Genomic DNA, 27,254 nt, shown 5'->3' on the forward strand with positions numbered 1-27,254 from the left:
AAAGCGTCCGGAGTGAAAAAGTTGAATTTTTTTTTTTTGAGTGAGGCATATATCAAGGCACAAGGTGAGACCCAAATGCAGACACAGGAGGCAGATGGTTGGACTCTTACAATGTTTATTAATCCAAAGGGGTAGGCAAGAGAATGGTCGTGGACAGGAAAAAAAGTAAAAACCAGTTCAGAGTCCAGGAGGTACAGAGTGGCAGATAGGCTCGGGGTCAAGGCAGGCAGAATGGTCAGGTAGGTGTGTACAAAGCCCAGAAACAGGCAAGGGTCAAAACCAGGAGGACTAGGAAAAAGGAGACAGCAAAAAGCAAGAGAACGGAGAAACTGCTGGTTGACTTGGAAACATGCGAGACAAACTGGCACAGAGAGATAGGAAACACAGGGATAAATAAACTGGGGAAAACAAGCGACACCTGGAGGGGGCGGAGACATGTGAAACTGATCAGGGTGTGACACAGTAGGGATGACCAGGGATGTTCTCTTGATAAGTGTGTGCATTGGACTATTTTCCAGTCCTGCCAAGGAGCATTCAAAATGTAACAAGTACTTTTGGGCATCTGGGAAAATGTATTGAGTCAAAAATACATAATTGTCTCTAGGAATGTAGTAAAGGTAGTTAAAAATATAAATAGTAAAGTATAGATACCCCCAAAAACGTACTTAAGTAGTATTTTTACACCACTGACTGACTACATCAATAAAGGTTAATGGCATATATGCACAACAACAATAAAGCCCAATCTGCATGTTCTTTGTAGTCTTGTGAAACGTTTAATGTTTCTGTTGTGACGCAAGAGCTTGATGCTCTAGTAGATATGGAATGGATGTTATGACTCACAGATATGGAGTAATATCCTCTATAAAACCTTAGCTACCACCTTCCTTCTTCACTGGCTAAACTTTTTCACAAAATATTACTCAGAATGGACTTTTTATTATGTACGTCACTAAGTATAGTTTTTATACTGACAGTGAGTAAAAAGAGTTGATGCTTGCATGTTTGCAACTTTGGATTGTCCCATGAATGTAATTATTTGCATGTTATATTTTATTTTAATATTTGCATGTTTATTTTGCATTTACAGTGTACAGGGTAAACCATTCCTGGATAGTTACTTGCCTATTAATCTTTTCCCATGGTAAGTGCATTTACACCGTTATATGTCCTTCATGTTACAGCAGGCCACTTGTTACAGTAGATGTTTTATCTGGAAGCTGTAATCATAATGCTGAGTAATGTTGTGCATTGCATTTAAACCTGACAGATATTGACACAAAACACTGGTGTTTGGTGTTGGAAATGTTTTTTTTTTCTTCCCCAAAGTAAGGATACTAATTAGTCTAATTTCCATTTGCACTTAATATAGCATTTGTTTTACTGAAATACTTACATTGCAGTTATGATGTCTTGTCACATGGAAGAACATTCTGAGAGGCGCCAACTTCATGGTAAATACTTTTCAAATACTACATTCTAAATATGTATTGTTCTGGGTCAGGTTTCTCCGATAGCGATGGAATTTAGGTTTAAGAGTGTTTTAAGAGAGTTGGTCCTACGACCCCCGAAGATGTAACATGCGTTTCCCAAAACACCATGAAGAGAGAACGGTTGCTTAGTGCATTGTTGGATAATGTGTTGATACTGATAGGATCGAAAGAAATTGAGGGCTGCTGTCAGCTTTATCCATTCAAATCTTACCTTAACATACTTTTTTCACGACACTGACGACGGATCAGCTACGAGAGAGATATTACCGCCTACCTCTGCTAATATTGAGGCGGCTTTTTCTAATGCTTACCCAATAAAAATGCATTAAATCACTGATTTGGCACATTGCGCACGTTAGGCTACACATCATGAAATACACTGAACAAAAATATAAATGCAACATGTAGTGTTTGTTCCATGAGTTGAAATAAAAAATCCTCAAAATGTTCTATACGCACAGAAAGGGTGGGTGTTGAGTGGTATTTCTGTCTTTAATAAAGCCCCTTTGTGGCTGATTGGCTGGGCTAATTCATTTATTTCAATTGACTGATTTCCTTATGAACTGTAACTCAGTAAAATATTGGAAATTGTTGCATGTTGCGTTTATATTTTTGTTCAGTATATATTGACACACATTACAGACAGTAGCCTACAAGTAGCAAAACAGAACTCGATTTAACAGTCACTCGATTTTTATGTCACTTGTCTGTATCAATTACAAAGACATTGGCAACTTTGCATTTGTAGGTCACAGAGATATAAACCATGTGATTTTATGTTTAGTGGAGATCATCTATTTATAAAGCGCAAATTAAGCATTAACGAGGCACTTAGCTGTTCTACGAGTAGTCTGAAGCAAGCTTTAGATTACGAGCATTTTCAAGTGCAACATTAATAACGATGGTTTTGTGAAACAGCTCAGAGATTTAACGATGCTCCTAAGAAGGTTCTAAGGATGAACTTAGCCTTAAAATGCATTTGGGAAACTGGGCCCTGTTCTGTGTATTGCAGTTCTATGTTACCGGCATACCTTGCAGTAAAAATCATCTGCTAATCAGGTAGGCTATTAGTACATCTTTAGTTGTTCTTGAGTAAATAATAATAAAACAATTTATTACATTTGTAAATACCTTTCATGTGTACAGAATAATCTCAGTGCATAAAATAACAGTTAAATAGAAAAAGGGTGGGCTTCTTCAGAAAGGGGGCTGATTACAGTGGTCTCAAATGCAGGTGGGACACTGCCAGATTGGTGGGAGTGGTTAACAATCTGGGTTATCAGAGGGCTGAGTACAGGGTGCATGATTTCAGCAGGGCTGTTGAAATAGGATCCAATGTACAGGAGCAGGTTTTCATTATCGAGAGTTTTCTCAATATTTTGTGTGACTTCAAGGAAGCAGGAGAGAGGCTGAGGTGGCATTGAGGGCCAGAGGAGAGTAGTAGAGCTAAAGAAGAGATCTGATGTTGCTGACCTATGTTACACGGCTATTCCGTTCTCTTGATGGGGGACTAGGGTTTCAAAATATGGTTTATGGTGGAAAACAGGTGCTTTGTGTTTCCAGGATTTTTATTGAGGGTAGTGGGTAGTGGGTAGTGGGTAGTGGGTTCGATTCCCGGGACCACCCATACGTAGAATGTATGCACACATAAGTAAGTCGCTTTGGATAAAAGCGTCTGCTAAATGGCATATATTATATATTATTATCATATATTAATAAGTCTACAGCTGTAAGGCACCAGCTTCGGGCAGTCTACAAGGATAACATATGGACCTCTGTGGAGAAACTGGTGTGTGCTGTAGCTGTAGAGTTAAAGGCCTCGGAGTACATTTTCAACTTTACTAAGGCTGGTATTTTGCTCGGACCCTTAAGTGATCCTAGCATAAATCCTCATTAAATGGGATAGACAACCAAGTATCCTGGTAGGCTGCAACCTGTTCAGAATGAGTCTGACGTCATCAGATAATTTTCATGTCAATGCCTGGAAGTCAGTAAGAATTGATGTCGACCTCAAGACATATGTTAAGGGGACGTGTAATAGTTTTATTACAAGTCACTGTGTCTTACACCATTGTAGTGGCGATAGGTATGAAGGAGTCTATTTCATGGCTTTGTTATCCATGGAGGAGCTAACCTCACGACGGAAGTACTCTATAAGCACTGAACCAGTAATACGCGGTGTAATCATGGTTCATGACTTCTAACAACTTTCCTCCTGAATGGAGGGTTCTGTTTATTAGTGGCATGTGTGTTAACCATCAGAAGAGTGTTCTGGAGATTCTCTTACACGTGTTGCAATATGAGTGACTACTAACTCCTCTGTAGCTGTTATCAATAGAACTTGAACTTGTTTGGTCTCTAAACTTCTTACTGATTGTGCCTGGACTGACTGTTCCGGCATTGGTACTGTTAATCAAGGGGACCAGTTATCCTACTGATTTATTCTGAAATGTTATCCTATTAGAGCATTTCACTAGTTGCATTATAGTTGAAACTACACATGTCAAGGAATGATTATTGTTGCCATTTGTTTTAGAGGTGGTACACCTCAGTGATATTTGTGGTGGAAATTCTAACCAAGTGAGAGAGATTTAGTCATTTCTTCAAACAATCTTTATTCAATATCAATTCATTATTACAATAATGAGGCTGGTCGACCCCACACCCTTGAGTGTTGGACTGAGTAACCTAACCTTTACACAAATGCAGAGTACTATATATAGCTGACACTAAAAATACTTGGTCGAAGTATTTTTAGTGTCATTGGTTCCACCCATCCCATGCAGGTTGGGGCATCATAAAGCACTCTGGGTTCATCCTGTTGTTATCTGCACATGGGTTGTTGTCTTAACCCCACCCTGGCTTAGTTTCCCAGATGCAAGGATGATTTTGAGACAATTAGGGATTGTTCTACTCCTAAGCTATCCTTAGTAAAACACATTCTTGTCTATGTAATGCAGTCTTTAACTCATTTGTCAGCTCAAGCCATCTCTGGTGAACATATGCCCAGATTAGCTGCAGGGAACTAGAGTGGAGACCATAAAAATATTGACACTAGTAGGACAGAAATGTCGTACTATTAGTTAAATATGAATTGGTAACCATTAATATCAAATAAATCAGGTAAATATTTAATTTTCCACTCACATTCCCCTCTCAAGAAAATCAAGTTTCTTCTAGAAAAATTCAAATTTGTTAAGTCTACATTTAAACTAACAAAATACATCCCTCTGGTGCCTGACATTTCATCCATGGTAAACAACCTTCCTCTGGGTTGCTGAGCTTAATACATTCTTTATCAAAACACAGTCAATTTGGAACATAAAACCCATTAAATTAACATCACACACAAGCTTAATTTCAACAGATAGGACAGTCATCACGCTGGCATCACGCACAAAGGTAGGAGTCAGCATGACAAAAATGTCCACCCCATTTAGAACGAACCCTTCCTACACCAGTGACAGACACCCCTCTCTGGGCACTTTGTACACTCAGTAGGAACATGAGCTCCACATCTGGGTCCTTATGCTCAGAATTGGGATCCTCATCAGAGATGTAGTCAGGAATAGGGAATAGGTCAGGGAAATCCTTGGGTTTCCAAATCAGATTTAAAACCCAATTCATTATCCAACCAAAATCCGGAATGACATTGCTCAGTGATTCACATTGGTTATATCACTCAAAATGAATACCCCCAATTTAACACACATCAACACTGGCAGAATGTACATTCATATTAACATTCAATATAATTGTCCTATAATTCTAGTATTATAACTTTCTCATCACGATTATAATTACAGATCAGTATCTCAATGCATTCTTAGCCTAAATTACTATACATTTAGCAGTGTATACCTCCACAATCAACCTGATACCCCAAACAACAACTTTAGACAAGTCTAAATCAATTACGAGCACAGTTGACCAACCCCTCCCTTTCCCAGCACTCAATCTTCAGGCATTTCTTAATTTTTATTCGTCAGATAGCTTCACAGTTCAAAGTGGATGGCCGATGACAATGTCCCAATTTCAATGTTTCACCTGAACCCCACCAAAACGTATTATGTCTTGTCCATTTGCCAACCAGTATACCAGCAATATGAGAGGAGTTTTGGAACGGATAGGATCAGTCACAGGGTCAGGAAGTTATCCTGATCATCCAACAGACCCAATCTGATGATATTTATCAAACCAAACAAAAACAAACAATGCAACAATATACTCCTTCATAAATCACGCAATACATTCCTACATATCACTCAAGGTGTGTAAACCCCAATCCAAAAACCTCAAAAGACTGGTAATTCCCCAATTTTGATACATGCCTCACCATGTGAGTAATGTGTAAAAACAACAACACTGCAAATCAAATTTGAATTACTACCCATATTAACTCCATTAAAAAAATGTTGTACCCATAACTTCATAGTAAAAACAGACTTTAGACAGCTTCCCCTCTTTCAAGGGCAGCCCTCTCTTTCCACTGTGGACCTAATCATAACTAGTAAGTTTGTGTGTGTGTGTGTGTGTGTGTGTGTGTGTGTGTGTGTGTGTGTGTGTGTGTGTGCGTGCGTGCGTGCGTGCGTGCGTGCGTGCGTGCGTGCGTGCGTGCGTGCGTGCGTGCGTGTGTGTGTGTGGTAAACCATACAGCAAAAACAGACAAAAATGGCCAGGCCTTATTTAATTTGGTAGTTCCCTTTACTGCCGAATCCAGATACCTTTATACCTATAAAACTGCTGAATTTCACTAACCCCTCTCCCAAGACCATAGCCTCAGGAAACATTTCAAAGAGATGGAAAATGGAAGACAAACAAAACATTTATTTAGCATAAGGAACCAGTGATATTTGATCCCATGCATCTATTTAAAAGTTGTTTGAGACATGGTCTCCTACAGTTGAAGTCAGAAGTTTATATACACTTAGGTTGGAGTCATTAAAACTCGTAATTCAACCACTCCACACATTTCTTGTTAACAAACTATTAGTTTTGGCAAGTCGGATACGACATCTACTTTGTGCATGACACAAGTAATTTTTCCAACAATTTTTTACAGACAGATTATTTCACTGTACCACAATTCCAGTGTGTCAGACGTTTACATACACTAAGTTGACTGTGCCTTTAAACAGCTTGGAAATTCCAGAAAATTATGTCATGGCTTTAGAAGCTTCTGATAGTCTAATTGACATAATTTGAGTCACTTGGAGGTGTATCTGTGGATGTCTTTCAAGGCCTACCTTCAAACTCAGTGCCTCTTTGCTTGACATCATGGGAAAATCAACAGAAATCAGCCAAGACCACAGAAAAAAAGCCTGGTTCTTCCTTGGGAGCAATTTCCAAACACCTGAAGGTACCACGTTCATCTGTACAAACAAGAGTACGCAAGTATAAACATCATGGGACCACACAGCCGTCATGCCGCTCAGAAAAGAGACGCGTTCTGTCTCCTGGAGATGAACATACTTTGATGCGAAAAGTGCAATCAATCCCAGAACAACAGCAAAGGACCTTGTGAAGATGCTGGAGGAAACTGGTACAAAAGTATCTATATCCACAATAAAACATGTCCGATATCGACATAACCTAAAAGGCTGATCAGCAAAGCCAGACTACGGTTTGCAACTGCACATGGGGACAAAGATCGTACTTTTTGGAGAAATGTCCTCTGGTCTGATGAAACAAAAATAGAACTGTTTGGCCATAATGACCATCGTTATGTTTGGACACCATCCCAACCGTGAAGCACGAGGGTGGCAGCATCATGTTGTGGGGATGCTTTGCTGCAGGAGGGACTGGTGCACTTCACAAAATAGATGGCATCATGAGGAAAGAAAGATTATGTGGATATATTGACGCAACATCTCAAAACATCAGTCAGGAAGTTAAAGCTTGGTCGCAAATGGGTCTTCCAAATGGACAATGACCCCAAGCAAACTTCCAAAGTTGTGACAAAATGGCTTAAGGACAACAAAGTCAAGGTATTGGAGTGGCCATCACAAAGCCCTGACCTCAATCCCATAAAAAAAGTTGTGGGCAGAACTGAAAAAGCGTTTGCGAGAAGGAGGCCTACAAACCTGACTCAGTTACATCAGCTCTGTTAGGAGGAATGGGCCAAAATTCACCCAACTTATTGTGGAAGTTTGTGAAAGGCTACCCGAAACGTTTGACCCAAGTTAAACAATTTAAAGGCAATGCTACCAAATACTAATTGAGTGTATGTAAACTTCTATCCCACTGGGAATGCGAATGACGAAATATAAACTGAAATAAATAATTTTCACTACTATTATTCTGACATTTCACATTTTTAAAATAAAGTGGTGATCCTAACCTAAGACAGGGATTTTTAACTAGGATGAAATGTCAGGAATTGTGAAACACTTAGTTTAAATGTATTTGGCTAAAGTGTATGTAATCTTCCGACTTCAACTGTATGTCTCCCTTTAACTCAAAGACCGTAATCTCTACCCCTATTGATCTAACCGAGACCATACACCACTATGTACCATTTTCCTGTCCCGCTATTTTCTAGAGGATTTGTTGCTGCTATGATAAGGCTTACATCACAGCACCCCCCCAATGCTGTGGGCGCAGTAGTCTCCATTACCACTCTACTCATTTTGTAACCCTGTACCTTGTATTACAAAAATATTATCAAAAAACTCACTAATAACAATGTACCATTCACATACTGTCAACATTCATTAAATGTACATCAATCCTCCTCATCAATGTCTTCGTCACTGTCACCCATCGTAGGGTTTATAAAATAAAATAAACCATGCTTATTCTCTCCTTAGTAAAAGGCAATGTTTACATGTAGTCTACCCTAACAATATTACTCTATATATTTTTTTATATCAGCCCTGCTTCACACTCATTAAACGTCTATTATTTTAAGATTAACCTGTAATGCGCCAAATGTAGAAAATACATCAGCCAATTCTCAATCAATCCAAACATTTCAAATTTGAAATTTTTACTTACTCTCCTTTGTTACCTTCACTAGTCTACATCTCTTCCCTTAAACTCAGAAAGCCCTATAGAATCTCTACTGTACTCTACCTCTGTCTTTCCGCTTACGTTACTATATCAGATGAACAGTTTTTCTTCAAAACAACATAACTTCTGTTCATAGGGAGGCCACTTTAATATATTATCTCGTTTCGCTAGTTGTACTTTTCCGTATGATGCCTTGCGACCCTGCTCTACCACATAGTTGACTAATGTGGCAATGTTTGGTATATGAGTATCTTCTTCTTTCCACGCCAATAACAAATCCACTACATATTGTATCAACACAGAATATTTCTGGTGAGACTGGCAAAATGTTTCATAAACTCATCCATGTTGAGGGAATGTGCCCTCCTTGACTCAACACTGAGATTTCCGAGTTGACTTAACCTGTCATCAACCATTGTTGTCCTAAGGTGGGTTTAAATCCGTTTTACAGCTGAGAAGCTTCTCCCGCAAGAAGCAATGCAGACTCGTGTAACAAGCAGAAATCTTACTAAGTCGAAATAGCTCATGGAAGATATAAAAACAAAACAAAGTCAAGGAGAGTACAGTCGTGGCCAAAAGTTTTGAGAATGACACAAATATTAATTTCCAGAAAGTTTGCTGCTTCAGTGTCTTTAGATATTTTTGTCAGATGTTACTATGGAATACTGAAGTATAATTACAAGTATTTCATAAGTGTGTCAAAGGCTTTTATTGACAATTACATGAAGTTGATGCAAAGATTCAATATTTGCAGTGTTGACCCTTCTTTTTCAAGACCTCTGCAATCCACCCTGGCATGCTGTCAATGAACTTCTGGGCCACATCGTAACTGACGTCGTTTGTCAGAATTTGTGGGTTTTTGTTTGTCCACCCGCCTCTTGAGGATTGACCACAAGTTCTCAATGGGATTAAGGTCTGGGGAGTTTCCTGGCCATGGACCCAAAATATCGATGTTTTGTTCCCCGAGCCACTTAGTTATCACTTTTTCCTTATGGCAAGGTGCTCCATCATGCTGGAAAAGGCATTGTTCGTCACCAAACTGTTCCTGGATGGTTGGGAGAAGTTGCTCTCGGAGGATGTACCATTCTTTATTCATGGCTGTGTTCTTGATATTTGGAACCTAAATCCAATAACATGGTAACATTTTTGTTGATTTGACATTGAATTCACACTAGTTGACAACTCAACCAAATGTTCTTAGGAAAAATTGTGAGTGAGCCCACTCCCTTGGCTTAGAAGCAACCCCACACATGAATGGTCTCAGGATGCTTAACTGTTGGCATGACACAGGACTGATGGTAGCGCTCACCTTGTCTTCTCCGGACAAGCTTTTTTCCAGATGCCACAAACAATCGGAAAGGGGATTCATCAGAGAAAATGACTTTACCCCAGTCCTCAGCAGTCCAATCCCTGTACCTTTTTCAGAATATCAGTCTGTCCCTGATGTTTTTCCTGGAGAGAAGTGGCTTCTTTGCTACCCTTCTTGATACCAGGCCATCCCCCAAAAGTCTTCGCCTCACTGTGCGTGCAGATGCACTCACATCTGCCTGCTGCCATTCCTAAGCAAGCTCTGTAGTGGTGGTGCCCCGATCCCACAGCTGAATCAACTTTAGGAGACGGTCCTGGCGCTTGCTGGACTTTCTTGGGTGCCCTGAAGCCTTCTGCAGAAATGCAGTGGAAATGTTTTGGGGGGATTCAGTTAATTTGCATGGCAAAGAGGGACTTTGCAATTAATTGCAATTCATCTGATCACTCTTCACAACATTCTGGATTATATGCAAATTGCCATCATACAAACTGAGGCAGCAGACTTTGTGAAAATGAATATTTGTGTCATTCTCAACTTTTGGCCACGACTGTATATCCCTTCCATTTTTCTCTCTCCTATCAAAAAGCCCCTTGGTTTGATGAACCTCATGTTTGAGGTCCTCTAAATCTTGCTCTTAGGTCTGAGTAAGGGCAAACAGAGGCTCCTCATTCAAGAATGTTGTACTCTTTGGGTTGAGAAACTGGACCCCTTGCATTATCTTGCAATTCTTATTTGAAAAACGCCTCTGCAGCTCAGCTGTGAGACTGTCAAGCACCTGATAAAAGAAAGCTCTTTGGAAGCTCTCACCTTCACTTCGGTCACTATTTTTCTGTCCTACAGCGCTCATCATCAATGAGTCGTGAAATCTTAAACTTGCTTTAGGCTGTCTTTTACACACTGTTTGTACACGCATTTTGCAGTGCTCTGCCATCTCTTCAACCTCTTTCCAAAGTTCTCCAAAGTAACCCTCACTAGTCCTGTAATGTGTATGTAAGGGCACCTACTAGATCCACAGCCCTTGCTAGGTCAAGAGAGCTTGATTGGAGCATGTCAGAAAGACATTTGGCATCTCCAAGCACTTTATAAAAGGTAAACAAAAGCCCTATGACATGTAAATCTATCCGAGAAAGAGTTGATGTGTGCCTGAACCAGCCTTTCAAAGAACTTCATGATTACAGATGTCAGTGCTACAGTGCAGTAGTCATTGTGCCATGAAGCCTTAGAGTTCTTGGGAACAGGAATGATGGTAGTCGTCTTAAAACCTGTGGACAGTAAAAGGCCTGTCTAAAATGTGCAGTTTTTTGCACATTGCCACAAGTTTTGAGGGAGCGTGCAATTGGCATGCTGACTGCAATACTGTCCACCAGAGCTCTGCCATAAGCCACCTCCAATATCGTTTTAGAGAGTTTGGCAATACGTCCAACCAGCCTCACAACTGCAAGCCATGTGAAATCATGCCATTCCAGGATCTTCACATCCAGCTTCTTCACCTGCGGGATCGTCTGAGACCAGTCACCTTGACTGTTGATAAAACTGTGGGTTTGCACAACAAAATCATTTCTGCACAAACTGTCAGAAAGCATCTCAGGGACACTCATCTGCATGCTCGTCATCCTCACCAGGGTCTTGACCTGACAGCAGTTCGGTGTCGTAACCGACTTCAGTGGGAAAATGCTCACCTCGATGGCCACTGACACACTGTGCTCTTCACGGATTAATTCCGGTTTCAACTGTACCGATGTCAGACAGCGTATATGACATTGTGTGGGTGAGCAGTTTGCTGATGTCAACGTGCGACCCATGGTGACTATGGTGTTATAGTATGGGCAGGCATAAGCTATAGACAAACAAGCAATTTGAATGCACAGAGAGATGGTGACAAGATCCTGATGCCCATTGCCTTGCCATTCATCCGCTGCCATCACCTCATGTTTCAGCATGATAATGCATGGCCCCATGTCTCAAGGATCTGTGCACAATTCCTGGTAGCTGAAAATGTCTAATTTCTTCCATGGCCTGCATACTCACCAGACATGTCACCCATTGAGCATGTTTGGGATGGTCTGGATCGATGTGTACAACAACGTGTTCCATTTCCCTCCTATATCCTACAACTTCGCACAGCTATTGAAGAGGAGTGCAACAACAATCCACAGGCCACAATCAACAGCCTGATTGAAGGAGATCATGCTCCACGAGGAAAATTGTGGTCACAAGCCCCTACATTTTTAAGGTATCTGTGACCAAAATATGCATATCTGTATTCCCAGTCATGTGAAATCTATAGGTTAGGGCTGAATTCATTTATTTGAATTCACTGATTTCATTATATGAACTGTATCTCAGTAAAATTGTTGACATTGTTGCTTGTTGCGTTGATATTTGATATTCATTTCTCCCAACTTTGAACCTAAATCCAATAACATGGTAACATTTTTGTTGATTTGACATTGAATTCACACTAGTTGACAACTCAACCAAATGTAAATCAAAAATAGACGTAAATTGTAAATTTAAGATGTTTCTGTTCCAATTCTATATGCCCAGAGTTAACTGTAAAGAGGAAAGACCTGAAGCGATGTGACAATGATAACCGCGTATGCGTCACTGACGATAGTGACTGTGTCCCCAGATCTCATGTGTCTCATGGTAGGAAGTTGACTCTTTCACCTTCATGATATCAGATTGTTTTTACTATTACTTAACTAGTACTTTTACTAGAACTAGTACATTTATTAGTACTGTTACTACTACTTTGAGAGAGAGTACATTTGCTGAGATTAAAGGTAATGTACGGTGCCTTCGGAAAGTATTCAGACCCCTTGACTTTTCACATATTTTGATACGTGACAGCCTTATTCTAAAATGTATTAAATAAAAACATTTCCTCAGCAAGATGTTTCTACAACTTAAATGGAGTCCACCTGTTGTAAATTAAATTGATTGGACATGGTTTGTAAAGGCACACACCTGCCTATATAAGGCCCCACAGTTGACAGTGCATGTCAGAGCAAAAACCAAGCCATGTGTAACGGACGTCGTCGGTGGAATAAGGTGAGGACCAATGCGCAGCGTGGTACATGTTCATCTTTTTAATAAAGTAAACTGAACACTGAAAAACAAAGAAACAACCGGAACAGTTCTGTCTGGTGTAGACACACAAAGATTGAAAACAAGCACCCACAAAACACAATCGAAAAAAGGCTACCTAAATATGGTTCTCAATCAGGGACAACGATTGACAACTGCCTCTGATTGAGAATCATACCAGGCCAAACACAGAAATAGAAAATCATAGAAAAACGAACATAGACGACCCACCCAACTCACGCCCTGACCATACTGAAACAAAAGACAAAACAAAGGAACTAAGGTCAGAACGTGACACCATGAGGTCGAAGGAATTTCCATAGAGCTCCGAGACAGGATTGTGTCGAGGCACAGATCTGGGGAAGGGTACCATAAATGTTCTGCAGTATTGAAGGTCTCCAAGAACAGAGTGGCCTCAATCCTTCTTAAATGGAAGAAGTTTGGAACCACCAAGACTCTTCCTAGAGCTGAGCAAATCGGGGGAGAAGGGCTTTGGTCAGGGAGGTGACCGAGAACCCGGTGGTCACTCTGACAGAGTTCTTCTGTTGAGATGGGAGAACCTTCCGGAAGGACAACCATCTCTGCAGCACTCCACCAATCAGGCCTTTATGGTAGAGTGGCCAGACGGAAGCCGCTCCTCAGTAAAAGGCACAGGACAAGATTCTGGTCTGATGAAACCAAGATTGAACTATTTGGCCTAAATGCCAAGTGTCATGACTCGATGAAACCTGGCACCATCCCTACTGTGAAGCATGGTGGTGGCAGCATCATGCTGTGGGGATGTTTTTCAGCGGCAGGGACTGGGAGACTGACTAGTCAGGGTCGAGGGAAAGATGAACAGAGCAAAGTACAGAGAGATCCTTGATGAAAACCTGCTCCAGAGCACTCAGGACCTCAGACTGGGGTGAAGATTACCTTCCAATAAGACAACGACCCTAACCACACAGTCAAGACAACACAGGGGTGGCTTAGGGACAAGTCTCTGAATGTCCTTGAGTTCCCCAGCCAGAGCCCGGACTTGAACCCGATCGATCATCTCTGGAGAGACCTGAAAATTGCTGTGCAGCAACGCTTCCCATCCAACCTGACAGAGCTGGAGAGGGTCTCCAGAGAAAAATGGGAGAAACTCCCCAAATACAGGTGTTCTAAGCTTGTAGCGTCATACCCAAGAAGACTCTAGGCTGTAATCACTGCCAAAAGTGCTTCAACAAAGTACTGAGTAAAGGGTCTGAATACTTAAGTAAATGTGATAGTTTTTAATTTTTAATAAATTAACAAAAAAACAGTTTATACTTTGCCATTATGGGGTATTATGTGTAGATTGATGAGGGAAAAAAGCTATTTAATCCATTTTAGAATAAGGCTGTAACCTAACAAAATGTGGAAAAAGTCAAGGGGTCTGAATATTTTCCGAAGGCACCGTATTTACTTATAGCAATATATTCTCTCATGACTCTGGTTTCCACTATCATATGTTTTATGCATTTCTGACTTGATGTCAAATCTTCAATTAATTCCAGTACTCCACTGCCTTTTCGTTTCTCCATTTGCCTCCATTTTCAGAAAGGGTGAATATATCATGCTTTTTTCTACTCACGGACTATGCTCTGACTCCGTATCCTCAATGCCTTTGGAGTCAGGAATATAACATCAATGCAGAAAGCATGCACTCTCTCATTTTCAGTCAGTAAGTACATCTTAAATATTGCACCTTTATACTTTTTTGAGACATATATTTTTAGATCAAGCGTAATCAATGTTATATCAATTGACTTTGCACCTATGTTGAATTGCTCCATCACCTGGGTGTCCTTTTATTCTCCCTTTCTGCTGGACAAAATACTGTATATCAGAAATAATGCTTACAATGACAGCATTGACATTTTAAAATTGTCTTATTTATTATTAATATTAATTTCAGGACCACTCCGATTTATTCTTGTATGGGAATCTTCAGCTTTGGTGGACGAATGAATGTAACTTTAAAAATTAAGAACAACATGAACGGAATGGAGTCGTGGTCAGCGCCCTACGAAGTGGCAGTACAAGAAGCAAGTAATAACCCTTTAATTACTCATTTTAGCACATCATTTGAGATGAGGGACACCTTTTCACGTGTTGTTTATTTCAATTATTAACAGGTGTCTTATTGAATCTTGAATTCATAAATGCATTTATAATTGGTTTTTACATTTATGGAATTTATTTTAAAAAATATATATATTTATTAGGATCACCATTACTCTTCCTTGGGTCCAGACAGTGTTAAAACAGTTACATCACAACAAAATACACCAACAGCCTACATCATAAATAAAACAATACATCATATATTATATTACAAATGTACTATATAAAATCCACAATACCAAAACATTCCAGTGTATGTGCGTATTTGTATGTGTGTGTGTCTCCTCACAGTCCGCATTGTACCTTGAGGTGTTGTTTTATCTGTTATTTAAATCTGATTTTACTGCTCGCTTGAGTTACTTGATGTGGAAGAGTTCCATGTAGTCATGGCTTTCTCAGAGTCTGTTCTGAACTTCGGGACTGTAAAGAGACTCCTAGTGGCATGTTTTGTGGGGTATGTACAGTATGGGTGTCTGAGCTGTGTGTTAGCTGCTTGAACAGACAGTTCGGTGTTTTCAACACTTCAGTACCTCTTACAAAGACAAGTAGTGATGCAGTCAATCTACTTTGAGCCAGGAGAGATTGGCATGCATATGTGCTTGATATTAGCCCTCTGTGTACATTTAAGGGCCAGCCGTTCTGCTCCGTTCTCGGACAACTTTAATTTGCTTATGTCTTTCTTTGCAGCACTTTCAGGTGTGATAAAATTAAGGCTTGTAGACCTGTAGGCTTTTAGATTTTTTTTATATGTATTTAGGTCTAGCTTACTACTTTCCACCCATTCTAAAACTAACTGGGGACAGTAACAGGGGACGTGAATTTCATTTAGTTTTCTTTTTGCTAAATGGAACAGTAAAAGCACCTTGTCCTACCATCACATCAGTCAATGGCTCTGACAACTCACTGGAGGTGACATGGGGGATCAGCAAGTTGCACACTAGATGTCGGGTCCGTTACCGAATGGCCACTGACAAATGGACTGAGGTATTGACTTCATTCTCTTCTGCTCTAACTTCACTACCCAAATGGACTCCGGTATTGACTTCATTCTCTTCTGCTCTCACCTCACTTTCCAGAAATCTTCAAGTCTCTGACAGTGCACTTGTTGTTATATGATGCATATTTTAATCCAATGTTACATTTATTTGGGTAGTTAAAGCCTGATCCCAGTCTACGTCCAAAATAGCACCCTATTCCCTATATGGTGCAGTTCTTTAACTAGGGCCCATAGGGCTCTTCTCAAAAGAAGTGCACCATGTAGGGAGTAGGGTGCCTTTTGGGACAGAGACTCAGTGGTATACTGCCATCTCTCACACCAGATCCCAGCCTATGTTCTTGTGGAAAGTGCTGAAAAAGCAGTCTACACGATTGAAGGCCTCAAGCCTTTCAGCAGCTACATCATTGCCGTTTCCTGTATTTTGTCATTTGGTCACTGGAGTGACTGGAGCATGGAGACAACTAGGACAACACTGGAGAGTGGTAATAAAATTAATGATAAATCCAAGTCATTCCTTACACATGCTTCAACATTTCGAAACCTTACTGAGACTGTCAACTACCCTGGATAGCTACATTGTGGGAAATAGACTTTATGGAATCAGCAAGTATGTTAGTTCAGTGGTGTGTGTCAAAGCTATATTTGAAAACAACATATGGATGCCAGAATAAGATGTTGTGTGCAGGAGGGCTCCTGATACTGCCACATCCTGCTAGGTCTTATTTTTGTGTTTTCACAGCACCCTCTAGACCGCCAGATATCTGTTATCATTTGGAGACGGTGAACAAACAAGGACCTCATCACCTTATGCTTATGTGGAAGGTAATTTGAGTTTAAAACATTGTTCTTCGGTTTATCCTCAACTTTTATCTTGCTGTCGAAATCTATACTCAAGATTTGATAAAAGTCAGCATCATGATCCGATCTGAGGCCTTATCTGATTGACCTTTCAGTCATGTACAGCTGAAGTCGGAAGTTTACATACATTTAGTCAGTTTTCACAATTCCTGACATTTAATCTTAGTAAAAATTCCCTGTCTTAGGTCTGCATGTAAACTTCCGACTTCAACTGTATGTCAGGTGGTGTCCGAAATGATTGACATCCTTGATAATGATGAGCAAAAACTGTAGGTTTGCTGTTTTAAGGTTTATATGTATGTATGTATGTATGTATGTATGTATGTATGTATGTATGTATGTATGTATGTATGTATGTACAGTACCAGTCAAAAGTTTGGACACACCTAGTCCTTCAAGGGATCTTCTTTATTTTGACTATTTTCTACATTGTAGAATAATAGTGAAGACATCAAAACTATGAAATAACACATATGGAATCATGTAGTAACCCAAAAGAGTGTTGAACAAATCAAAATATATATTATATTTTAGATTCTTCAAATTAGCCACCCTTTGCCTTGATGACAGCTTTGTACACTTGGCATACTCTCAACCAGCTTTACGAGGAATGCTTTTCCAACAGTCTTAAAGGAGTTCCCACATTTGCTGAGCACTTGTCGGCTGCTTTTTCTTCACTCTGCAGTCCAACTCATCCCAAACCATCTCACTTGGGTTGAGGTCGGGTGATTGTGGAGGCCAGTTCCTCTGATGCAGCCTCATCACTCTCTTTCTTGGTCAAATAGCCCTTACACAGCCTGGAGGTGTTTTGAGTCATTGTCCTGTTGGAAAAACAAATGATAGTCCCACTAAGAGCAAACCAGATGGGATGGCGTATCACTGCAGAATGATGTGGTAGCCACGCTGGTTAAGTGTGCCTTGAATTCTAAATAAATCACAGACAGTGTCACCAGCAAAGCACCCCCACACCATCACCACTCCTCCTCCATGCTTCACGGTGGAACCACACATACGGAGATCCTCCGTTCACGTACACTGTGTCTCACATGGCGGTTGGAAGCAAAAATCTCAAATTTGGACTCATCAGACTAAAGGACAGATTTCCACTGGTCAAATGTCCATTGCTTGTGTTTCTTGGCCCAAGCAAGTCTCTTCTTCTTATTGGTGTCCTTTAGCAGTGGTTTATTTGCAGCAATTTGACCATGAAGGCCTAATTCACACAGTCACGCAGTCACAGTTGATGTTGAGATGTGTCTGTTACTTGAACTCTGAAGCATTTATTTGGGCTGCAATCTGAGGCTGGTAACTCTAATGAATTCATCCTCTGCAGCAGAGATAACGTTGAGTCTTCATGAGAGCTTGGGTCCTTATGAGAGTCAGTTTCATCATAGTGCTTGATGATTTTGGTGACTGCACTTGAAGAAACTTTTAAAGTTCTTGAAATTTTCCAGATTGACTGATCTTCATGTCTTAAAGTAATGATAGACTGTCATTTCTCTTTGCTTATTTGAGCTGTTCTTACCATAATATGGACGTGGTCTTTTACCAAATAGGGCTATCTTCTGTATTCCACCCTTACCTTGTCACACCACTGATTGGCTGAAATGCATTTTAATTTTAAAAATGTATTTAACCTTTATTTATCCAGGTAGGCAAGTTGAAAACAAGTTCTCATTTACAATTGCGACCTGACCAAGATAAAGCAAAGCAGTTCGACACATACAACAACACAGAGTTACACATGGAGTAAAACAAACATACAGTCAATAATACAGTAGAAAAATAAGTCTATATACAATGTGAGCAAGTGATGTGAGATAAGGGAGGTAAAGTAAAAAAAGGCCATGGTGACAAAGTAAATACAATATAGCAAGTAAAACACTGGAATGGTTGATTTGCAGTAGAAGAATGTGCAAAATAGAGATATAAATAATGGGGTGCAAAGGAGCAAAATAAATAAGTAAATAAATCCAGTAGGGATAGAGGTAGTTGTTCAGGCTAAATTATAGATGGGCTATGTACAGGTGCAGTAATATGTGAGCTGCTCTGACAGCTGGTGCTTAAAGCTAGTGAGGGAGATAAGTGTTTCCAGTTTCAGAGATTTTTGTAGTTCGTTCCAGTCATTGGCAGCAGAGAACTGGAAGGAGAGGCGGCCAAAGGAAGAATTGGTTTTGGGGGTGACCAGAGAGATATACCTGCTGGAGCGTGTGCTACAGGTGGGTGCTGCTATGGTGACCAGCGAGCTGAGATAAGGGGGGACTTTACCTAGCAGGGTCTTGTAGATGACCTGGAGCCAGTGGGTTTGGCTAAGAGTATGAAGCGATGGAAAGCCAACGAGAGCGTACAGGTCGCAGTGGTGGGTAGTATATGGGGCTTTGTTGACAAAACGGATGGCACTGTGATAGAACGCATCCAATTTATTGAGTAGGGTATTGGAGGCTATTTTGTAAATGACATCGCCGAAGTCGAGGATTGGTAGGATGGACCGTTTTACAAGGGTATTTTTGGCAGCATGAGTGAAGGATGCTTTGTTGCGAAATAGGAAGGCAATTCTAGATTTAACTTTGGATTGGAGATGTTTGATGTGAGTCTGGAAGGAAAATTAAGGAAATAAATTCCACAAATGAACTTTTAACAAGGCACACCTGTTAATTGAAATACATTCCAGGTGACTACCTCATGAAACTGGTTGAGAGAATGCCACGTGTGTAACACTGTCATCAAGGCAAATGGTGGTTACTTTGAAGAATCTCAAATATAAAATATGTTTTGATTTAACACTTTTTTGGTTACTACATGATTCCATATGTGTTATTTCATAGTTTTGATGTCTTAACTATTATTCCACAATGCAGAAAATAGTAAAAATAAAGAAAAACCCTTAAAGGAGTAGGTAGGTGTGTCCAAACTTTTGACTGGTGCTGTATGTGTATTTAAGAAAAATAGTATTTCAGTGAAGGTACATACATTATCCAATCAATAGATATATTCTTAAATCTGAATAGGCCATTTGACTTTTAAAAATGTATTTGTTTTTGTATTTCAGGCCCTTGATGTTTATGATGCTCACGGACATATTCTTGGGTACCAAGTGAGCTACACACAAACAAAGCACCCCTTTCTGAGTGTGACCACTAACACCACAGATCTGAAGGTGGTCCTTGTGGTGACCGAGGATGAGTTGGAGGTCACAGTTATGGCGTACAACAGCGCTGGTGGATCTCCTTACTCTCATCTAAAGATTGACCTGAGTCTTCATCAGAGTGAGTTAAATGTCTGTTTCCATGAATAGATAGTGACTACAGAGGTGTTTGACTTTTTCATTTTAATGGGTGATAATCTCAACACGCAGATCCAAATCTCTGCACTAGTCGAATAACCGCTTGTCACGAGGCTAAATGCGTGGTAAATGGTAATGTAATGTACTTCTGAGAAAATGAGGTAGAGAAGAAGTCTCTAATCTTAACAACCATCTGGTTGATTAGACTCCTCCACCCCTGGCAAAATTGTGCAATATCCTTTTTGTGTCAATATCACCAATTTCTGTAGAAGCCTGAGATGGAAGTGAGAAATGGCAGATGCATAAGCCCTCTGTCTCCAGCCTTTAAGTCAAATGATTTTCCAGCGATGTTATGTATTTTCTAGATTGCCCTTGAACTATTCATTCAAAAATCAAAACTGTTTAGTTAGACAGTCAACATAGGTATTTTACATACTGACATGAATTTCAGTAGTCCCTGAAGGGGCAAGGCTTTTCACCTTGTGTAATTGATCAGATATTAGGTCAATTAACTTATTAAACGGTGGATGTTGGTGTTAGCTCTACCCTCAGTGAGAAGACTTTGGGTGAATTCTGAAGATGATAGGCTAGTGCTTCATTGGGATGTGGGACACATATCCCTGCCAGTTAGTGAGGTTGCCAATGAGTGGGCCACTGATGCTGCACATCCCACATCCAGTCACTGGAAACGAGTGAATGGCTCCACCAGATCAACAGTCTTGAAAGGTAAATGCATGGGCATGCACAGTGATGAAGTAGACAAAGCATTGATACCACGTATCACAGTTCGATCGCAATAAGACATGTTGGCTGTGCAAATGCATGCACCTCTGTTTCAGACCATCTTCAGCCTGGGACAACATACAGAATCAATGTTTACCCCATATCAAATCAACTGTGTGGGCCACCCAAGTCAATCTTTGCCAACCTAGAGTACGGAAGTAAGTACGGCTAATGTTAAAGTCATAACATTTATTCACTTACTGTTTATGTGAAATGGGGTTCCTACTATTCCTAGAATATATCGCACAGGCGGCTGCTGGCACCTTTATTGGGGAGGACAGCCGCAGAGTAATGGTTGGAACGGAATGAATGGAAGGGTATCAAACACATGGTTTCCAGGTATTTGATCCCATTCCATTCACTTCTTTCCAGCCTATATTATGAGATGTCCTCCCCTCACGAGCCTCCAATGCTATGTTGCTTCAGCGCTTTTAGGTGCAGTCGGAATGCACGTTGTGGATGTGACTAAAAACACAGTGACTGTACAGTGGGAGTGGCAGAGAAAGGAGGTTCACCCCAAGGTTCTCAGATACAGAGTGATACTGCGCCTGGGGGAGATACAGGTCGAATGTGAGAGCATTTCCTCTATTTACATATTAGTCCAGGCAATTTGTGATTTTTTAAAAACTTTTTCATTAAACACAAAACTTGCTACACTTATACAGTTTGAATTTATATATTTGAGGGATTTTGCATGAATGTTTGATCTCAAGTTAGGATTTGGTCCTATGTGATAAAGTCATTGTTTTGTCCATGGGTTAACAATCACAGTCTTTGAAACTATTGTTGATATACAGACAGATCAATTGCTATTCTATTCACCATCTCAGCTATCCCTGTCTGGCCAGAGGTATGGCAGCACACATTCTTCAAACTCCGTGCAAACACAGGCTATTCTGTTAATTTACTGGCGGAGACTTCTAATGACAACATTTCAAGAGAAATGATTCCGATTAAAACACATATTTTTGGTAAGTATTTCTTTAAGTACAGTATTGTTGAGAACATACACTACTGTTCAAAAGTTTGGGGTCACTTAGACACGTCCTTGTTTTTGATAGAACATTTTTTGTCCATTCAAATAACATGAAATTGATCAGAAATACACACAGCTGAAAACTGTTATTCTGATTAAAGAAGCAATAAAACTGGCCTTCTTTAAACTAGTTGAGTATCTGGAGCATCAACAATTGTGGGTTCGATTACAGGCTCAAAATTGCCAGAAACAAATAACTTTCTTCTGAAAGTTCTTTGTTGGCAGCTTCATTAAATGCTACCCGCAAAACTCTGCCTAGAAGGCCAGCATCCCGGCGTCGCCTCTTCACTGTTGACGTTGAGACTAGTGTTTTTGCGGGTACTATTTAATGAAGCTGCCAGTTGAGGACTTGTGAAGCGTCTGTTTCTCAAACTAGACACTCTAATGTCCTTGTCCTCTTGCTCAGTTGTGCACTGGGCCTCCCACTCCTCTTTCTATTCTGGTTAGGGCCAGTTTGCGCTGTTCAGTGAAGGGAGTAGTACACTGCGTTGTACGAGATCTTCAGTTTCTTGGCAATTTCTCGCATGGAATAGCCTTCATTTCTCAGAACAAGAATAGACTGACGAGTTTCAGAAGAAAGTTATTTGTTTCGGACTTTTTTGAGCCTATAATCGAACCCACAAACTAGTTTAAAAGAAGGCCCGTTTTATTGCTTCTTTAATCAGAATAACAGTTTTAAGCTGTGCTAACATAATTGAAAAAGGGTTTTCTAATGATCAATTAGCCTTTTAAAATAATAAACTTGGATTAGCTAACACAACATGCCATTGGAACACAGGAGTGATGGTTGCTGATAATGAGCCTCTGTACGCCTATGTAGATATTCCATTTAAAAAATCTGCCGTTTCCAGCTACAATAGTCAATTACAACATTAACAATGTCTACATTGTATTTTGATCAATTTGATGTTATTTTAATGGACAAAATGTTTTGCTTCTCTTTTAAAAAAAGAAGGACATTTCTAAGTGACCCCAAACTTTTGAACGGTAGTGTATTTTATTAGTCAGAAAGCCTTACAGTATTAAGATGGTAGTGTATAATATCATTAGAATTGGGCAATTCTAAATTATGCCATCTACCTACAGGCTTGATTCTGTCCAAATCTGCTTGCTTGTACATTGGTGTATTTTAATGCATACCTCATTATAATGTTGGTAGAATATTAAATACAAGATTATTTTGTCCACATTGGTTTTGATTGACAAAATAAACATAAGTCTGAATATATGAAACCTGTTCCATTTTCAGAACATAATGAAATAATGTTCACCTTCTGTCTAATCGTCCTGCTTACTCTTGGCCTTGGAGTTTTCTTGATCTTATCCAGAACTGTGTAAGTCATACATTTTTGTATTTTTCTTCATAATTAAAACCTACACATTGCTTTTGCTTTCGTCATTGCTTATGTGTACTTAGCTTCATCAGTATCATAACATAAGGCTCAAGGCTCTTTGTCATTAATGATCAGGGATGATGCTTGTTTTTTCCTGTTGCTCTCTGTGATATGTGAATAGGCCTTATCTGACTGTCCTTTGGGTTATGTGTATGCAGCTGTAGGATCTTAACTTGATCAGTATAGTCGTAGCAAACTAATCATTCAGCAACAGGATTTGAACATTTAGTCCATAATGTTGCTTGATCAATGGTTAGGCTATTAGCTGGACAAAAATAGGCAACTGTTCATGAAAAGTGTAATACTGTTAATATAACCTTATGTTAGTGAGGGTTTTCAGTGAATTTATGTAAATCATGAAGCTCATCTGCATTTACTGCTGCGCAGGAAAATTATCTGCACTAAAAGTGTTATCAAATTAAGATCCAACATCTGTATATGAATGACGTGATGGCCAATCAGATAATGCCAATACACATATCACCGAGAGTAATAGAAAAAAATGTCACTCTTATGCGTGTTTTTTTCCCTTCTTATTTTCAGCTTGTCTCTGTATATTCGCTGTGTATGTTTTTGTATGTATGTATTTGGCTTTTTTATGCTGCACAATCATTTTCTTTCGGGGGACAATCAAGACACACTACCGTTCAAAAGTTTGGGGTCACATAGAAATGTCCTAGTTTTTTAAAGAAAAGCTATTTTTTTGTTCATTAACATAAAATCAAATTGATCAGAAATAGTGTAGACATTGTTGATATTGTAAATGACTATTGTAGCTGGAAATGGCAGATTGATTTTTTAAAATGGAATATCTACTGTATATAGGTCCATTGTCAGCAACCATCACTCCTGTGTTCCAATGGCACGTTGTGTTAGCTAATCCAAGTTTATTATTTTAAAAGGATAATTGATCATTAGAAAACCCTTTTGCAATTATGTTAGCACAGCTGAAATATGTTATTCTGATTAAAGAAGCAATAAAACTGGCCTTCTTTAGACTAGTAGAGTATCTGGATGGAGCATCAGCATTTGTGGGTTCGATTACAGGCTCAAAATGGCCAGAAACAAAGTCAGGATGTGGCCCAGAAGTTAATTGACAGCGTACCAGGGCAGATTGCAGAGGTCTTGAAAAAGAAGGGTCAACACTGCGAATATTGACTCTTTGCATCAACTTCATGTAATTGTCAATAAAAGCCTTTGACACTTATGAAATGCTTGTAATTATACTTCAGTATTCCATAGTAACATCTGACAAAAATATCTAGACACTGAAGCAGCAAACTATGTGAAAATTAATATTTGTGACATTCTCAAAACTTTTTGCCACGACTGTTTATTGAATGGAATTGAATTAACCATAAAGTCGAAGAACTGTGTCATGTCGAAGGTTAAGGGCTTTTCTCTATAATTCCACACTGCATATTTAGTTTAAACACATTGTGCATATTATTATTGTGCTCTTTTCTCTGCAGCTACAAAACATATTTCTTTCCAAATATTGCTAACCCTGGGGCCAGTGTTGTTGGACGATGGCTTTTGGAGTCACACCATGAGGTAATTTTCATGGCCACGCACAGTTGCATCCACCATTTGGGACACGCACAACATTTCCGAAATTGTTGTGTACAAAGAGAGAGTGTTGTGTTAAGCTCCTTAAAACCCTAGACCGCAGTCTAATGTGTATAATGTACATTTTCCCCAACAGAAAAACCGTGTGAAGAATGTACTGAAGCTGGAGGAGTTCTTAATCACTGATCTCTCAGGGGAAAACGGCTTTGTTGAGCTGGGGCAAGAAAGGCCACCTGTGAGAGAGGACGGGATTTTTAACCCTGGTTCATCTCACAGTACCCTCAATATAAAACATGTTTTTATTCCGCAAAATACAGAATACATTGAAAATACTCCTAAAAGTAACAGAGAGAACAGGGATTCCTCCCTGATGTTTAACAATGTTGCCCACATAGAGAATGGCCAGGGTACACACGTAGAAAATTGCCGGGGTAGCTTACTTCCAGAAAGCACCCAAATACAGTGCAATTTTGACTATATAAAGAACAAGCATACTCTTGAAAGATAGCATTTTTAGACACCCCAACACCCCAAGCAATGTTGAGTAAATTGAAAACACTTTTTCTCAGCAATAAAATGCTCAATATGGATCGTCTTCAATGGATGCCGTTTTAATATTCTCAATAAACAAACCTAGATTTTACATTTACAATTTGTAAATGTAAATGTTTTTTCCACTTATGTTTTGAGGTGTGACTTTAGCAGGTATAGCTCGTTAGCACATAGGGCGCACCGATTGGTGTCACCTCGTTAGTCAGTATGTGTTAAACCTGTGCCGACCTAGTGCTCTTGAGAGATGTAGAGGGTTAACACTTTTATTCGGCGCTCCTTCTTTTTGATTTCTAGGCAAACAGTCCTTTATCTGATCATCCCTGTTTTCGTTTTGCTCCACTTTTTGGTTTGCTTCCTGTATAAGTTTGGTGTTTTTTTGTTGTTGTTGCCTCTTCTCCGACGTCTTCCAGAACTCCCCCTAAAACCCCACTTGTTTCATTTTCGTTGTTGTTCGTTGTTCCCGCTTCTGTTTGAGAGACATTTTAGGTTTTCTTGCTAGGGAACTTAATTAACAATGTATACAGTATTTGTTCTGCTGTAAAATATATTGTACATATATTTTTACATTTTATATTAAACTTCAACCCTATCCCATGTCATTTTATGGGTTAACTAGATGGGTAAACAATGAGAATGATTCATATATCGGATGTCATTTTTTTGTATGTAGTATTCTCTTTATGTATTATGGGGACTTTAATTCAATTTAAATAGATATATAAATAATTACCCGAATTCAGCTTACCTGACTGATGGTATCCTATACGAAAATAATATACTATGGAATCACTGATAGAGAAAACTATGAAGGGGAAAATACACACTGAGAAGGGACAGTTAAAATATTTGATTAAATAGATGTAGCTGCAGCTCTGGTCCTTCTGTAGCTCAGTTGGTAGAGCATGGCGCTTGTAACGCCAGGGTAGTGGGTTCGATTCCCGGGATCACCCATACGTAGAATGTATGCACACATGACTGTAAGTCGCTTTGGATAAAAGCGTCTGCTAAATGGCATATATTATTATTATTATTATTATTATTATTATTAAATAACTTGTCAGTAATTGTATTGCATAGTAATTTATATTACCTGTATAGAGGGCTTAAAGTTGACGTACGATGCCTCCTGGTGGTCATTCATTCCTTCAACGAAAACAGCCCAGTGGCTACCCAAAACTGTATGATAACAGTGCCGAACCCCAAACCCCATCACCACGGTCATTTTCAGTGTAGTATTTGGCTGCTCTAACAAGACAGGAAAGACAACGGGCGAAAATATGCTTACAGATTCCCTGCAATCCTAAAAATACCATTGTTGATACCAATGAGATGAGACTCAACTGTCAGAAAGGCGAAGAAACCTTTTGGCCCGTCAAATTAAATCAAATTTTATTGTCAAGACTTTAACCCAGACATCTGCCAGTACAAGACCTGCTACTATCATTTCATCACTGGTAAGTACAGTTGAAGTCGGAAGTTTAGCCTTAGCCAAATACATTTAAACTCAGTTTTTCACAATTCCTGTCATTTAATCTGAGTAAAAAAATAATTGTTTTAGGTCAGTTAGGATCACCACTTTATTTTAAGAATGTGAAATGTCAGAATAATAATAGTGAGAATTATATATTTCAGATTTTATTTCATCACATCCCCAGTGCGTCATTGGTCAAACGTTTTGGGTAGCCTTCCACAAGCTTCCCACAATAAGTTGGGTGAGTTTTGGCCCATTCCTCCTGACAGAGCTGGTGTAAC

The 27,254-nt window shown here is 39.6% G+C and overlaps 1 protein-coding gene across 1 annotated transcript; it reads left to right on the forward strand.

Moving 5' to 3' along the window:
* The first annotated feature begins 893 nt into the window (after positions 1-893).
* On the forward strand, positions 894-26,624 carry LOC118393614 (interleukin-6 receptor subunit beta). The gene is made up of 17 exons (XM_035786449.2): positions 894-944; positions 1,091-1,144; positions 1,404-1,454; positions 12,361-12,462; positions 14,467-14,590; positions 14,825-14,958; positions 15,887-16,017; positions 16,353-16,512; positions 16,770-16,852; positions 19,935-20,151; positions 20,709-20,894; positions 21,008-21,109; positions 21,378-21,521; positions 21,782-21,922; positions 23,237-23,321; positions 24,854-24,935; positions 25,087-26,624. Exons 1-17 carry the CDS (start codon positions 929-931, stop codon positions 25,456-25,458), a joined length of 2,184 nt encoding a protein of 727 aa, XP_035642342.1. The 5' UTR covers positions 894-928; the 3' UTR covers positions 25,459-26,624.
* Positions 26,625-27,254: the final 630 nt, after the last annotated feature.

Source organism: Oncorhynchus keta, chromosome 14, assembly GCF_023373465.1.
Source record: "Oncorhynchus keta strain PuntledgeMale-10-30-2019 chromosome 14, Oket_V2, whole genome shotgun sequence".
NCBI lineage: Eukaryota > Metazoa > Chordata > Actinopteri > Salmoniformes > Salmonidae > Oncorhynchus > Oncorhynchus keta.

Bases quoted from the DNA above. Each gene is read 5' to 3' on its own strand.
- LOC118393614 (XM_035786449.2), top strand. The intron at 1,145-1,403 runs GTAAGTGCATTT...CTTACATTGCAG, and splicing joins CCTATTAATCTTTTCCCATG to TTATGATGTCTTGTCACATG. The intron at 1,455-12,360 runs GTAAATACTTTT...CTATATGCCCAG, and splicing joins TGAGAGGCGCCAACTTCATG to AGTTAACTGTAAAGAGGAAA.